The following is a 14,321-nucleotide window of genomic DNA, read 5'->3' as shown; positions in this document are numbered from 1 at the left end:
TATTTTGTTTACGCTGTCTCTTCATTCTGGGCTCTGGTTTTCTTTGGTGACAGCCTGGTAACTTTTTCCTTGCTTAGCAATAGACAGCATTCTCCTGCAGCTGCCTGAGGGAAGTGAAGGAGGAAGAATAGTGAATGGTAACCATCTGTCTGCTTTTCCTTGGATGTGGAGGGCATCTCTTCTACAATGGTCTCAATCTCTCTCTGAGGGAGAAAAGTGGCAAAGATACTTCTGAGCATGGATCTTCCATGTGGTACCAGCCAAGCCAGCACACAGGCGGACCGTTAGTACTTGAAACATTCTGCTCTTGAATATACAAACAGCTTTTGTGCCCACAGCGGTTATCTGTGATTTGTGTTTCTTGTGACTGCAGGCAAAGAAGGCAGCAGTTCTAGAGGAGACACAGCGATTAGATTATTTTCCCCAGCTGGCTTAAATTGTCCTTAACAGGCTTCACTTGTTCAAGAGCTGTTTAGGAGAATGAGCAAAAGTGGTGGCTTGGTGGTGGTAGTTTTACTATATTAATGATTATGAGATTGAAAATTATATAATACTGGATTCCAGGCCTTGCCATTGAAATATTGTAAACTGAATATTTTGCATTTACAGAAGTTCTTCAGAGATGTTGAATTTTAAACTGTTCAACAAGATTCATAATGAAAATCTTCATTGTATTGTTGCATCTTTTTTTTTTTTTCCTAGAAATTGGTTGCCCAAATGAAGCAAGATCCACAGGTAACTTTATTTTCATACTGCATTATTTATCTTTTAAAAATCCATGAAATAACAATGCATGAAGTTTGAGTATTTTAGATATTTCTTGGTCATGTTCTTCCTTGCTAACACAGTGTTTAGAAGAAAACTATTGTGAACAAGTCTTTAAGCAATGACTTAGTTTTAAAACCAAAACTTTAGCATTTATGGAGCCTTTTGCTTCATACTCTTAATAGTTTAAATCCCATGACTCTTGCCATCAATGGTGCAGTTCAAACATGCAGTAAGTTTCTGATTCTGCTGGAAGCTGCTCTTTATAAAATCTATTATTACTAGAATTTGCTTTTTTCTTTTTCAAGTGTCAGAACATTTACAGTTGTGCAAGAAGAGATAGCTTATCCCATCCAAGAAATTTTATCAAAATAAATAACTAACTTAAGGCTGTGTTCAGATTGCCTGGCCTTAGGTATCCAACTTTAGCACTGTAGTGTCCAAAAAGTGGGCACTTGGCTCTGAGATGTTTCAGAGCAACCTAAGCTGGATAACTAGACTTCTTGCGTAGACAGCAGAAGTCATCCTTTTCCCAATGACTGTGTAAGGAGACGGGGTTATCTTGTACAGCAGTTAAGCACTCCAGTGTGCTGAATGGGGAGTTCTCTAACCAGTCTGAAATGTTGAGTAGAGGGGTAAAGGCAGCTCACTGAGGCTTCCTGTTAAGTGCCTCCATCGCCATACAACACTGAATGCTGTGTAATTTTCTGAGCATGTATTTTTCTGAGCCCAGTGTAGTGGGAAGACAGCTTTTTGTAACAGTCAAGTAGTTACACCCCTGATGGGGAGGGATAAGCAGGAAGTAGGGTAGTATGGGAAACTCTGCTTTCTAGAGCTTCCTTATTCTGATGGGATTTGGGTATGGTCTGCTACTCTTACCTGCTGTGCAAGCCTGCTAACAATTAGCCTGCAGAGCAGTTTGCTTTCAGCTTGTATCTGCTGAAAGCCAGGTCATGCTGCAAGCAGCCATGCAAAGTTTCTGGAGCCAGAAAGAGAAAACCTGGTCCCTGCTTCCAGTGTTCTTAATGCATTTTTATCCCAGATTGATAAGTGTAATCTACAAGAAGGGAGGATGACTGCTCAATATTTGGTTTCGCTAAAATTCTGTGTATATAAACAAGACTATTTACAAGCTGAGAGTGTAGTGCATTTCAAAGTTATATGGAGGAATATAAAAATAGGGAAGCTGTCCTGAGCATGAAGGTCCTGTAATGATATTAGTCCTGTGTTTTAATGTTTCCGTGTGGTGCAGCAAACCTGTGTAATCTAGTGTAAAGAGTTTGCAACACAAATGAGGACAAAAAAAAGTGGAAAGAGAACAACACAGGGAAGATTGCTTCCCCATCACGTTTCTACAGAGCTTCATAGTCTTTAAACTGAGGACAGATTTTTTTTTTTTTTTTTTAGTAGGAAAGAAATAGCCCTGGTAAACTGTTTTCTGACTGCGTCTTTATAGTGATGCTTACGACTTTCAAATCTTAAATTTAAGAAAGTGCTATTGTAAGCAAAGTGCTGATGCAAATCACGTGCTAAAGCAAATGTAATTCTCTTAAATACAGTCTAAGGCATAAACATACATAGAAAAGAAGACAAATATCTGTTTGCCTTCATTTGACATCTGTCAATTAAGATTTAATGGTTATGTTTGCTCTCCACAGTCAAATGTATGATAATGTCTTTTCATAAGTAGCATAGGTGAGAATGCTTTAGGTAACACACCACAGCATGCTATTGTGTACAATATGATACTATTGTATTACATATTAACAGACAGTTCTTGTTTAATTTGTAAGCTTGATGAAATGTGTAAATGCGCTTTATAATGCAGTAAGCACTAATGGATGTTTTAATGAAACCTTCATTCTAAACTGGGTTGTCTGAGTGCTAGAAAAGTCCTCTGCTGTTGTACTCAGTGACTTAAGTAAGGCTTTGTTGAGCCTCTTGAATTTTATTGGGGCTGTACATCCAGAGGTGCTGTATTTGTAGTGCAAACAAAAATACCAAACCAACAAACAAACAAAAAAACCTACCTTCCCGCTACTACTCTATGTTAACAAACGGAATATCTTTCTCACAGATATTTTTTCTTTCTAATCAGAACGCTGATTTGAAGAAACAGCTTCATGAACTTCAAGCCAAAATCACAGCTCTGAGTGAGAAACAGGTAGGGAAACAGATATATTTTTAACACCTCATTCTAAAGATGTCTCTTTTCCCAGCTTCCAAGAGAGCTGCTAAATTTTAAGTGCAAAATAAGTGTGGGCAACCAGACATTTTGGGTTTTTATTTGATTTCTCAGCAAAAGATAGGATGAGTTATTGCAAGTCTATCAAACAAGCAAATAGTGTAATCAGTGAAAGCTATAACAATTTCTCTCATGTTGAAACTAATGTTTTATATTAAGGGAGCTGGGAAAATGAATGAATTTTGTCACTTTATTATCATCTTGAAACTTACTCTAAACCAGACCATTCTGGTTTAGGCAAATCTTTAGATTTTTGTCTTAGTTGGTCCACACCGTACATATGGATGAGTATGCTGAATTTTTCTTTGTGTCTAGACCAACTAAATTCATGTCCTAATTCATACCTAATAGACAATCTGGAAATTAGTTGTGTGTGTTTACCATGATACATTACACCACAATTGTCTTGCATTTGCCATTTAGCAGGAATTCTCTTTGACAGATATAAAGTATGAGTGATAATTACAACTGAATGTTTAACAAAAATATTGTGGAACTTGAAGATGCGTCCTGTAGGTAACTATTTAGAAGAAAAGTAATGCTGAGAGATCTACAAAACCTGTTCTCACGTTTTTGTTTTAGAGCAACACACACAAAAAAACCTCATAGACAATCTCCCCCTTGCTCCCAAACTAAACTGACTTAAGCAGTCCCTTAATTCTATTGCTATTGTGTCAATAATGGAACCAAATTAGGTCAACAGATGACACCTTTGAAGAGGGAAAACTTGATAGAACGTGTGCATAGGTAAGAATATAGTTCTGCACTGGTGTCACATCTCAATATCTGCATTCATCTGTTATCTGTGTGTATTCTGAGAATTACCTTTCCTGAGGACATGGGCAGACAGTGATTAACATTTATCTAGAAATTTCGTTCACTAAAAATTATAGTATGTTTTAGTAGTGGAACAATGAGTCTAGGAAGGAACATGTAAGGATAATAAAGAAAATGATTTTTTAATGAGAAATCTAATTCAACAAAAACTGAGGTTTTGCTGATGTGATGGCATGCCTCTCTTGAAGGTGATTTATTCTCTAAAACCAGCATGAGCCTCTGCATGTGGCTATGTCTCACAGCAAGCAGTTTCAGAATTCTTTGGTAAGCTTGATGCCACAAAGCAAGTCATGTTGACTACCAGGTCACATGATCAGCAGGGATAGGCAATGAGATAGTGAGTGGAAGGTAAGAAAGAAGTAGGTTAAGTTACAGTAAGATATACCTACTTCTTTTTTTTTGATTTCATAACCCTTTAAAGTTACGGTACAGAGTGGTCTATACTAACATCACCAGAAATGCAGCTGTCTTTTCTGCTGAAAATTACAGCTCAAAGTACTAAAAGGCACTTGTTAGTGTCATGGATGTGGGCTAAGTGTCCAAAAGACTTTGACAAATAAGTTTCTGACTTAACTTCCACCACACAGCAAATACAGTCACTATGAAGTCAGAGGTCCAGTTTTCTTCTTTTTATTTTTATGGGTTTGAAATAGAACAGTGAACTTCTCTGACTGTTGAAGTTTAAATATTTTGTTGTATCTACCACTGGACCAGAGAGCTGCCAGTGTCCCAGATGATAGTGTTGTTAAAAGTAGTATGGCTGCTAAAATGCAATGGTCACGGCCCCACAATTTCTCAATGCAGGGAAATGCTCACTCTCTCTTATTTGTAGGAATCTGTTGCGTTAAGACATCTGTGGCTTAGCAATGCAGAGTTGAGCAGTATTTTAGAGACTGCAACAAAGCCCTTTTTTCTGTTCTCTTTCATTTCTCTTTAGGAAAAATAATTATTATCAGTTGTTTTATGGGGAGAATATTATCCAACAGTTTAATTTTCACACAGCATGGAGAAATGCGCAGTTTTGCATAGTAAATAAATAGTAAATAAACGCTTTACATTTCTTAAGGAGGAGTTCGATGTGTTGTCTGTACTCATTTAGAACGAGTAAGTAGTCTTGATGTCTGATACTCCATGAATAAACTCTGAGAGCCTAACTGCCCTGACTGTGGACAGTTATGGGAGGATAATTGTCACTGTTTGATGTTTTTAATGAAGTGTGAAAAACAAAAGTTCCAGCTTGTGTGTTGTCCCTACTTGGAGACAGTGGTGTGGAGCTGAGACCCTGGTGTTAGAGAGGCAGAATACTGCAAATATTTCTGGCTTCTGAAATACTATGTCAGCCTAACTTACCCTTTTTCTTTGCTCTCTTATTTAATGAAATTGCATGAAGACTTGTGCAAGAACCAAGTCAGTGGTAGGTTAGCTAAAAGCTTTTAGCTGCTTTAAGACTTTTCTCCATTTCTAAAGCATTGTGAGAGTAGTGCCGACACTTGCTGCCAGTCGCTGCAGTGATTCATAGTGGCCTAGGTTTCTTGCTGAGAATTAATAATGACAGCTCTGTTCAGAAGTTTGTGAAATTGAAGAGATCTGGCAAAGCACAAAAAGAAAGCAAGTAGGCTGTGCAGCGGGCAGGCTTAAACATAAAGACATTTGTTAGCTGATGTGAGGTTGAACTTTTACAGCATAAGGTATGTCATATATTCATGGTTTTTTTGAAAATGTGAAAGAGGTGAAAATAAATGCTTTGATTTGTTTCACCTAAGAGATGACGGAGCAATGTATGCTGATTGCGTTATCACATGGAAGAAAAACTTCAAAAAGGAAAGAAACTTATTTGATGATAATTTGCGTTTAAAGGGCAGTAAACTTGAATCCTTCAGACTATTATTTTCCTCTGCTAGTCGTCTTATGTTATTACCATGGAGTTCTAAACTGTGCTTACCTTATTTTTCTAATCTGTGAGCCATAATGTGAATTCAGTTTAACTGTCTTGTTCCTCAGCTATAAGTGGGAGTGCTGCAGTTTGGAAACCCTGAATGCACTGGGCTTAAAACTGGCCACCTCCTTCTTCCCCCACCCCTCACTTCAATAAATAGAAGTCAAGAGTAACTTTTTTCAAAACAATTTTAATTGCCAAATCTAAGATTGAGTTGTGAATACGAATCAATTCTTGCTGTGTAGCACTGGGGTTTTTTACTACATTTTCACATCTTTGTAAGAAAGTTGTAGTCTTAGCACACTTTCTTTCAATTTGTATTCTATGATAGTGTCTTCCTTTGGCATTCTCTTTTGTAGACTTTTACCCTCAATTACCTATCGCTACTCAGCTTTTGTCTGGTTTACAATAAAAAAACCTGAAGAATGTTTTTCCATGAGGAAGTTTACCAGTGTGTACTTTGGGGAGGTGGGGCAGGGATTGTTACCAGTGACACTAGTGAAAGACAGATCTACCTCAGGGCTAACATAAAGGAGCAGGAGGGATGTAATCTTGAAGTAACACCTTTTTTTCTGCTTCTTTCCCTCAATAGTTAATTAAAAAAACTATAATATGATCTTGCAGATATATCATAATTGAGTATGTATCATAATACTACTTTTTTCCAGTGATGGGGAAAAAGTCATGCTTAATTGACTAAAGAAATGCAAAGAAGCAGGCAGCAAACAAATGCTTTTTAGCAATATCATGTCAAATTGTCAAATGCAGAGATTTCTACATCTGTCCTTATCACAATTTCTTGGAAAAGTTGGAGCAACATTCTCTCTTAAATGTGGAAGAAAGCTTACAGGAAGAGTCTTTTGACCTTATGGCGAAAAGGTGATGCTAAGCATATACTTAAGAAATTGCATGGCTCTTTCTGCTATATTTCAAAATAAAATGAAAATGTCTCTTATTGTAGTTGCAGTGAAATTAATTGAATCTTCAAGAAAAGTCTTGTGAAAATTAGACATGTACTGTAATGCATTTGCCTTTGACATGGAAAGAATAAAGTGTGCATCCCTTTGTTACTTTGATTTCTCAAGAGCTGTATACACTTGTAGGAAGAAGTGCTCAAACATAGTTGTTAGCATAGGGATACTTGTGGTTTTATTTTTCGTGGGGGAAAATGTTTAACATACTTTACTGTGAAGAGCAGGTGAAACTAGAATATAATCAGAAAAAATGCCTGCCATAAAAGCAAGATTATCTCTATTATTATAGGTAAATCTAGTGACTTTTTCTTTTATTTAAAGCTTCCAGCAAATTGAAGTAGTTGAGGTTATTCGAAATCATGTATGTTCAGAGTGAGACTCGTTTTAACCTTGCCACTAAATAGCAAGTAATGGGAAAGGGGATTGGGGGGGATTTAAAGAATAGTAGTGTAATTTAACTATGGTTTTGTATAGTTGAAGAAATGTAAACATGTGGTTTAGACTGACAAAGGAAACTTGTTATTTAAGTCTTCAAAAACTGTCAGGAATAGGTTTTAGCATTAATGTTGCTATATTTATTACAGGTACCATAACTGAGTAATGAAAAGATTGGTAATGTGCATAAATTCATCCTGTGAGACTGTTCTTCTTGAACGCTTGTCAATCATAGTAAAGGTGAATTTTTACGGAGGCTTTTTGAACACATTATCAGAAAATTGTACCCGAAACATATTCCATCATATTCTGTAAAGAGGAAAGGAAGTGTTATGGTGAGAGGAAAGTAAGTGAAAAGAAACTAGAGAGCAGGAGGGGAAAGTGGGTACAGTTAACAGACAAAAAAGAGCACTTTGAAATGCTTCTGCATAAGAAGGTAGGCAAGATATGCCTGTGTGTTGTAGATACACCTAATAAATACCATTAGAACTTTAGGGCTCAAAATCTGAAAATAAATAATGAAGTCAGTCACTTCTCCTGCCAGTTTTGTCTGGAGTTTCTAATCCCTCCTTTCCCCAAGATCCATCAAGGGCATATTAAAATGCTAGTTATTCTGTCAGTAATGGAGGAAGTGTGCAAATATGCCATATAAATGTGTAGTAACTAACAACTTGAGGCAGGTGATGCTTAATTTTGGTTCCAGTTGTTTATCCGGAACTGTATGTATTACCTATCTTTTTTAAGTAAATGGCATGAATGATAAAGATATGCTAATTTTCATGTAACTGCAAGCATCCATTTATGCCAACTGTTTATAAAGCAGTCTTAAAATACATGAAAAACAATTTTACACCCTCCTAGAGTTTGGTTTAATAATGCAACCCTGTAGTGATACACTTAGCTCTGCCTCCTGCCATAATGGACTATTTGTAGATTCCTTTCTTAGGCATTTTGAAGTAGTCACTCATTTTTCCTGTCAAAAAGATACTGGTCTATCTGAATGTAAGGACAAGTAAGTTAACTGCCTCTGTGAATTGTCAGACCTTTTCAAACCCTCTGATCAGTGTGAACAGCACCTGATCAGAAGGTGAATGTTTGTTTGAGAAATCTGCATGAACTTACTATTTTAATCTTTGGTATTTATTTAATTTGCATCCAAATATTGTGTGAAAATGTGAATATAATGACTTCTCATTAAGTTATCATCTTCCATATTCTCAAGATATAGTGGCTGAAGCAAATTTTGAATGTTGTACAGATGATTGTAGATAGGCAGAGTGCATGCATCTCTCCCTGCTGCCTCTTTTGCCCTGAACTCTTTTGCAAAACTGATGTTATAATCATTTGCATATAACTGAAATATTGCTAAGCTCTCTCAGACCTTTTGTAATGATTAAATCATGATTAAACCCATACTGGCATCTAAACTTGGATTTCTCATTCTTCTCTTAATGTAACTCCACCTAGACTCCTTACTGTTGGTTTGTGAACTTAATTTTTGCATATCTAATGTACATTAACACCAGAGTAACAATTTAGGAAATGCAAGCGACCGTTTTATGATGTCATTAAAAAGAAGAAAAGCCCTTCACACCTTCCCCCTGTACCCTTCCTTTAGCACTGATTTTCTGGCTCAACTTCCAGTTTTTGAGTTCATGCTGTATTTTAGCCAAATTTGGATGCAGCTGAAGAACTTTTTTAATTGAACCTAGTTGGATACATCTTTCATCTTCATAGAAGCCAGGAGGGCATAACTCCAAAACAGCCTGCTCTGCTTGAAAATCAACATTGTAGACAGAAAATGGGCAGTTAAACTACAGTATTTCCTTGAAAATCCCCTACTGATGGTGAGAGCTGGTTATTAGGTGCTCCTGCATGTTTTGACTTGCTGGATAACCACACACATCAGTAGTTATTTCAAGGCCTACTATTCCCTTTTCCTTTTTATACTTGGAGGGAAGACAGGTGAAACATCAGATTGTGATAACGGGGGGTTCAGATGTTTTGTATAGCACCCTTAAAAGTGTCTTAGTTGGAGGCTGGGAAAAGGGATTAAATCTATTAATGAATTTTTATAAGTGAAAAAAGATTAAGTAGCCCATTCTGCTCTGTTCTGCATGCCTTAGTGGAACAACCTCATGGCCACAGCAACACTGTTTTGATTTATCCAAATATATTAGGGTTAGAAGGGAAATCAAATCCAGGGATCTTCTTTTCAGAGCCTTATGGATCTTTAGCTCCTATTGGAGTTGGTTGGTCCCCAGCTCTTCTGAAAATGTGTTGAATTTTGGAAGGGAGAAGTGTGAAAGACAGCGTGTCTAATGCTTAGAATACAGGCAAAAACTTGTCTTTGCTGTTTGTTCTCTGCAGCCTGGTACTTGACTTGAAAATAAACCACTTCCTGAGATTGTGCTTTTTTGCACTGAGTGACTGATGTAGTACAGTGATGGGCTAAAATATTTTATTAGTAAAATTACCTTATTTAATGGTACTATGCAAAAAAATAAGACTAACTAGGGTAGTCAGCATCAGGTGGTAATTTTCCAATGGTGGGTTACAAGTTATACCTTCATAGTGCATTGTGGAACCACTTAGTTCAGCTGCTCATCCTTATTTTTGAAAAGAACTGAGGCGAATATATTACACTGCTTCTGTAGTGTCAGTTTGGAATTGCTTTCTCTTAATTGTACTGGCCTTTGCTGGTGGTCCTTTGTGGTGAACACCGACAAATAAAGAGGAAAATATGCCTTTCTGGAAGTGATTTAGAGGGAAGATGACATACTAAGGAAGCATGAGAGGGCCAAATGCATGTACAGTTCTTAGAAAAGTTTATTTTAGAGGTTGACTTTTCTATTTGAATAAATGTTATCTGCCTTTATTGCTCACTATGAGGTTTTTTTTCTCATTTTATTGTGGAGACTGTGATAGGCTTGGGCCTTGAAGAGATTAAAGAGAGAACAAGCCTTAAGAGTTAAAAGGTAAGAATGACCTTAATGGGATTTCACTAAATCTCTGTGCTTTCTTTTCTATATTGACACTGTTGTAGGGAGAGAATGCAGTCTTCAGTCTTAGGAAACGTTGGTGTCTTCCACACCTTGCCTTATGCAAATCACATATTTGAGAATTGTCATTAAAATCCCCATTAATTGCACAAGACTGTATTCACACACTTGACTGACATCAGCATAAACCCAAATCAAGCTCTTCCCCACATTAAAATAAAAATATTATCACAATACTGATGCAAAATCCACCCCTCAAATGTGGGTCAAGTTAATGTGAATTCTACTATCTGTGGACATTACATGTAGTCCGTTTCAGTATTGTACTCATTTCTGGGTTAACTTCCAAAATACTTGTTGTGACTTTTAGATACTCCAAAAAGTGTATACTCTCTTTAGAGCAACTTTTCCCCTGCTGTTGCATTGCAATAACTAGTTAACGCAGACACCTGACAGGGTGTCAGGGTAGATAGGTGATGGTAGAGGCCTGATAGCTTGTGGGTTTTCTTAGTGCGTTTTTTGTTTTAATTAGGTTTATTATTCTCTGAGCTTTTCTTACTTACTCCTTCATGCTAAATCTGTCAAAACAGGTATTGATGTGCAAGGTATCTCAACTTCCCCCCCCTTATTGTAAATAACAGGTAGATCTAGGCAGTGGCGTGTGTAGAATTTTGATGGAAATTTTGGTGGAATGAAGTTTAAATTACTATGGGGATCAATAGAGAGGTGGAGAGACAGGAGTACTTCCCAAGAGGCAATTCAGGCAAAGAAACCTTGTCGCCTTTGCAAGGGTCCACCCCTCACTCCACTGACAATAGAAAACTCGTAGGAACTTTAGGCTTCAGCCAACTCCTGTGAGTTCATTACCTGTTTTCCCTACAACATTTATCTGATGTATTCTATGGAAAAGAATTCTTCTTCTATTCTTTCTTGTTTTAATAACAAGAAATTCTAAGTGTCTTCTTACAGTAGAGTTTTGAAAGCTAGCAGGGAGAAAGCTCTTGAGTTGTGATGAGCATTTCTTATTTGTCTTGTAAAATCCCTTCAAGGTTAGGTGAGGTGAGTTACTAACAGTTAAGTAGTTGTGATTTTTTTATTTTTTTTTTCCCCCTCTTCTTTCTCAAGATTTCTTGAGTAAAATGTTGGCAGTGTGTCATAGTAAATGGACACCAGTGTGTAAAAAAAGTTGGACCCAGGCTGCCCTATGAAGCAAGGAGAAATGAGCCAGCTTTTTTCTTGCCCAAGAAGTAAAACCTCAGTGATGGTGTTTGTACTGCTTATAGAAGGCAGACCTTGTTTACTCTTATTTTCCCTTTAAAAATAAACAGAGAAAAATTGCATAGGAACTCTAATATGTGATGTGAATTTTTGAGACCTATGCTTTAGAGCTGCTTAATATCCTGCAGAACAGCAAGTGGCTCTTTTATTTTAGACCTCTGAAAATTTGAATACTTGGCAGTGTTTAAGCCTGTAGAGTCTTGCTCCATATCCATGCACACTCTTTATAAATTGCTTCATTTTTGTTCTAGTATGGCAGCTTTTCAGAGCAGTGTTTTGTCCTTTAGAGTTGCGGCCAGCCCAGAGCAGTATGGAAGTGCCTGATTGTCAGCAGCTTTTTAGTGTCAAAAGCTCCACACACACCTTTGGGCTGGTAACAAATGCTTCAGCCATCAGCTTGGACAAAACTATGTTCTCGAATTCTCCAACTCATTCTGAATTTTGTCATATATCTCAGGAAACAGAATTACCACGTTCTCAGAGTAAATCATTTGGGGGAAACAGTTTTACAGCAGCCCAGAACACTAAGCTCCTAACATTTGTCCACTGGGCAATTAAAATAGTGTGGCCTAAAGATACTATATTCTCTGTTTGAAAGTTGGAAACAGAAGAAACTTTTCAATTCCTGTTTTTTCAAATGACAATGACTTACTGTCTGTCCAAGATTCAGTTCTACCTGCCATGTAAGAACTACTTTCTGAACATCTTGTCTTCTGTAATATGCAAGAATCCTGCACTTGAAGGTTGGTTTGATAGGTATTTCTTCCATACAGCCAGACTCTTCAGAAATGAGTTATTGGGATGCTTTAGTGCGTCAAAATGGTCCACTTCAAATGGATGAAAAGCAGCAAAATCTTTCTCTCTCTAAATGTTAGAATTTCTTCAGCTATCAGACTAGGAGTGGTGCTTTAATAGCTTATGGGGAAATGGGTATTATATAAGTGTCAAATAATTCTGTTTAGAGAACTGAATATTATCCTCTTCTTTTGAACTTCTACCCTATTATTTGGTTACTTACCAAGGTACTGTCATTTGGGACAAAAAATAAATTTTGTTCTTTAGGAACCTCAGAAGTTACTGTGTAAAGGATTTTGGTGCACAATACAGTGCTGAAGTGGAGAAGATTCATTTTAATCAGATACTAAGCTTCTTTTTCAAAAGCACATGAGACTAATTTATATTTATAGATACAGACAGAAATGATTTGAAAGATTTTGTCTTTAAATGTAACTTAGTGTATGTTAATTTTCCTTAAATATTCACTTAGACATGACTATCACAAAATAGATTTGGAGTTTATAACAGTTTTCGTTATGGAGAACTGGTGAGAGACTTGATAATTTCTCCCAAATTACTTTTAAATGCATTCAAGTAGTTGCATAGCATTTATGTGACAGAGTTTCAACAGTCAAGAATGAAATTTCTGCAAAGGTCTTAATTTTTGAGCAAAATACAATACAGTTAGATGAGAAATGCAGACACTACAAATTCAGTTTTGATCTGTTAATGGAAAGATCTTTTTGAGAGGATTTTTAGTTATGGTATGAAGTTGCATCTTTAGGAGCTATTATGAGTTTGTAGATCACTTTAGGTACTTGAATATTCTCTGCACCCTGGACTTTATCACTCTGTGCATCTCCTGTTAACAGGAGTGTTGAGTCAGGCCCTCAGTGAGCATCAATTCAGATTCTAAAATCCAAGGAATCCTATGGCTAGAGTCCAGTTAATATAAAGCCATTTTAATTTTTACCTTTGTCTGTATTATTCTTAGTTAGTAATCTGAAGGTCTTTAAATTCAGAGAACTATAATGAGGAAACTCTTCAAGAACTCATAGAAAGCAACACTTAGAATGCAGACGTCTCTGGGCACTGTAAGAAGTCAAGTAGGCACGCCAAGTGCAGGCAAGCAAGATGATCTGTCAGGCAAGCTAGCCTGTGAGCTGGACAGATCTGCAAGCAGAATTTTTTTTTTTTTTTTGAGGTCACCAAAAATTGCTAGATGTAATGTCAGTCATAAAACTAAAGCACTTAAAAAGAGAGGAAATAAATAGAAACAGCTGTGCTACCTGAGTTTACTTTACGATACGCTACAACACATTTTTCCTGGATAAACCAGGTAAAAACCCAGCTGATAGGTTTTTTCGTATGTGTGTTTTTGTAGTAAATGCCAAATGCTTTGCTTTTATCCTTTGCATTAGGAAAGTGCATTATGGTAATATAAAAACGTGCCAGGTTCTGTATCCCTAAACCTGATTTTTTCTAATAAGAACAGAGGCAATAATCAAAGTGTTAAATAAGATGACCCTGCAGCAGCAGGGGTGTGGGACAATGTGGCACACGAATACAGAGTACCTGCTTATTTTTATGTGGCAACATCACCTTGGGCGGCAGTAGGGCACTTCTAGGTTTAACTCTGTGTATAATATGCTGGATTTGTATTCAGATAGTAAGAGACAGTTATTGTCCTCATGTTCAAGAGGAAAGTTTATAACCTGAAATATTGCATTGCTTTTATTCTCTTTTTTAGTTTTGAATATAGATGTTACTTTTAAACTAAATTCCTTCAGAACAAGAGTTCGTATTTATTAGGCTTGTGCATCCTCTATGATAATCAGCCTGCTCTCAAAGCACTGGTGCTAGTGTACAGTGCATATTAAGGAATCTATGTAGCCCTTTTAGAAAGTAAAGGGTAGATAAACAGGTTTTGCCCTTTCCTCTTTCTTTATCCTGCTTATCTCTTTCCTCTGTATTAAGTGATGTAAACACTTTTTGTTCCATCGTTTCATAATGGGTTTTACATCATTTGGATTTAGCTAATGGAAGTTTAATTTGGAATTAAACTTGATGTA

General features: G+C 36.8%; 1 protein-coding gene across 4 annotated transcripts in view; it reads left to right on the top strand.

The window, feature by feature from the left end:
* The window catches only part of PHF21A (PHD finger protein 21A), a 139,967-nt gene that overhangs the window by 40,160 nt on the left and 85,486 nt on the right, over positions 1 to 14,321 (top strand). For 2 of the 4 annotated variants that reach the window (XM_026849191.1, XM_026849194.1), the window contains exons 4-5: positions 703 to 735; positions 2,843 to 2,929. In XM_026849191.1, the coding sequence (XP_026704992.1) occupies positions 703 to 735; positions 2,843 to 2,929 (120 nt within the window). The remainder of the gene's footprint in view (positions 1 to 702; positions 736 to 2,842; positions 2,930 to 14,321) is intronic. The other 2 variants (XM_026849193.1, XM_026849195.1) reach the window with 1 other exon arrangement.

The sequence above is a fragment of the Athene cunicularia genome, assembly GCF_003259725.1.
Source record: "Athene cunicularia isolate RWA chromosome 5 unlocalized genomic scaffold, athCun1 chr5_part1, whole genome shotgun sequence".
NCBI lineage: Eukaryota > Metazoa > Chordata > Aves > Strigiformes > Strigidae > Athene > Athene cunicularia.
Note: the sequence above shows the minus strand (reverse complement) of the source record. Positions and strands in the feature narration are given on the sequence as shown.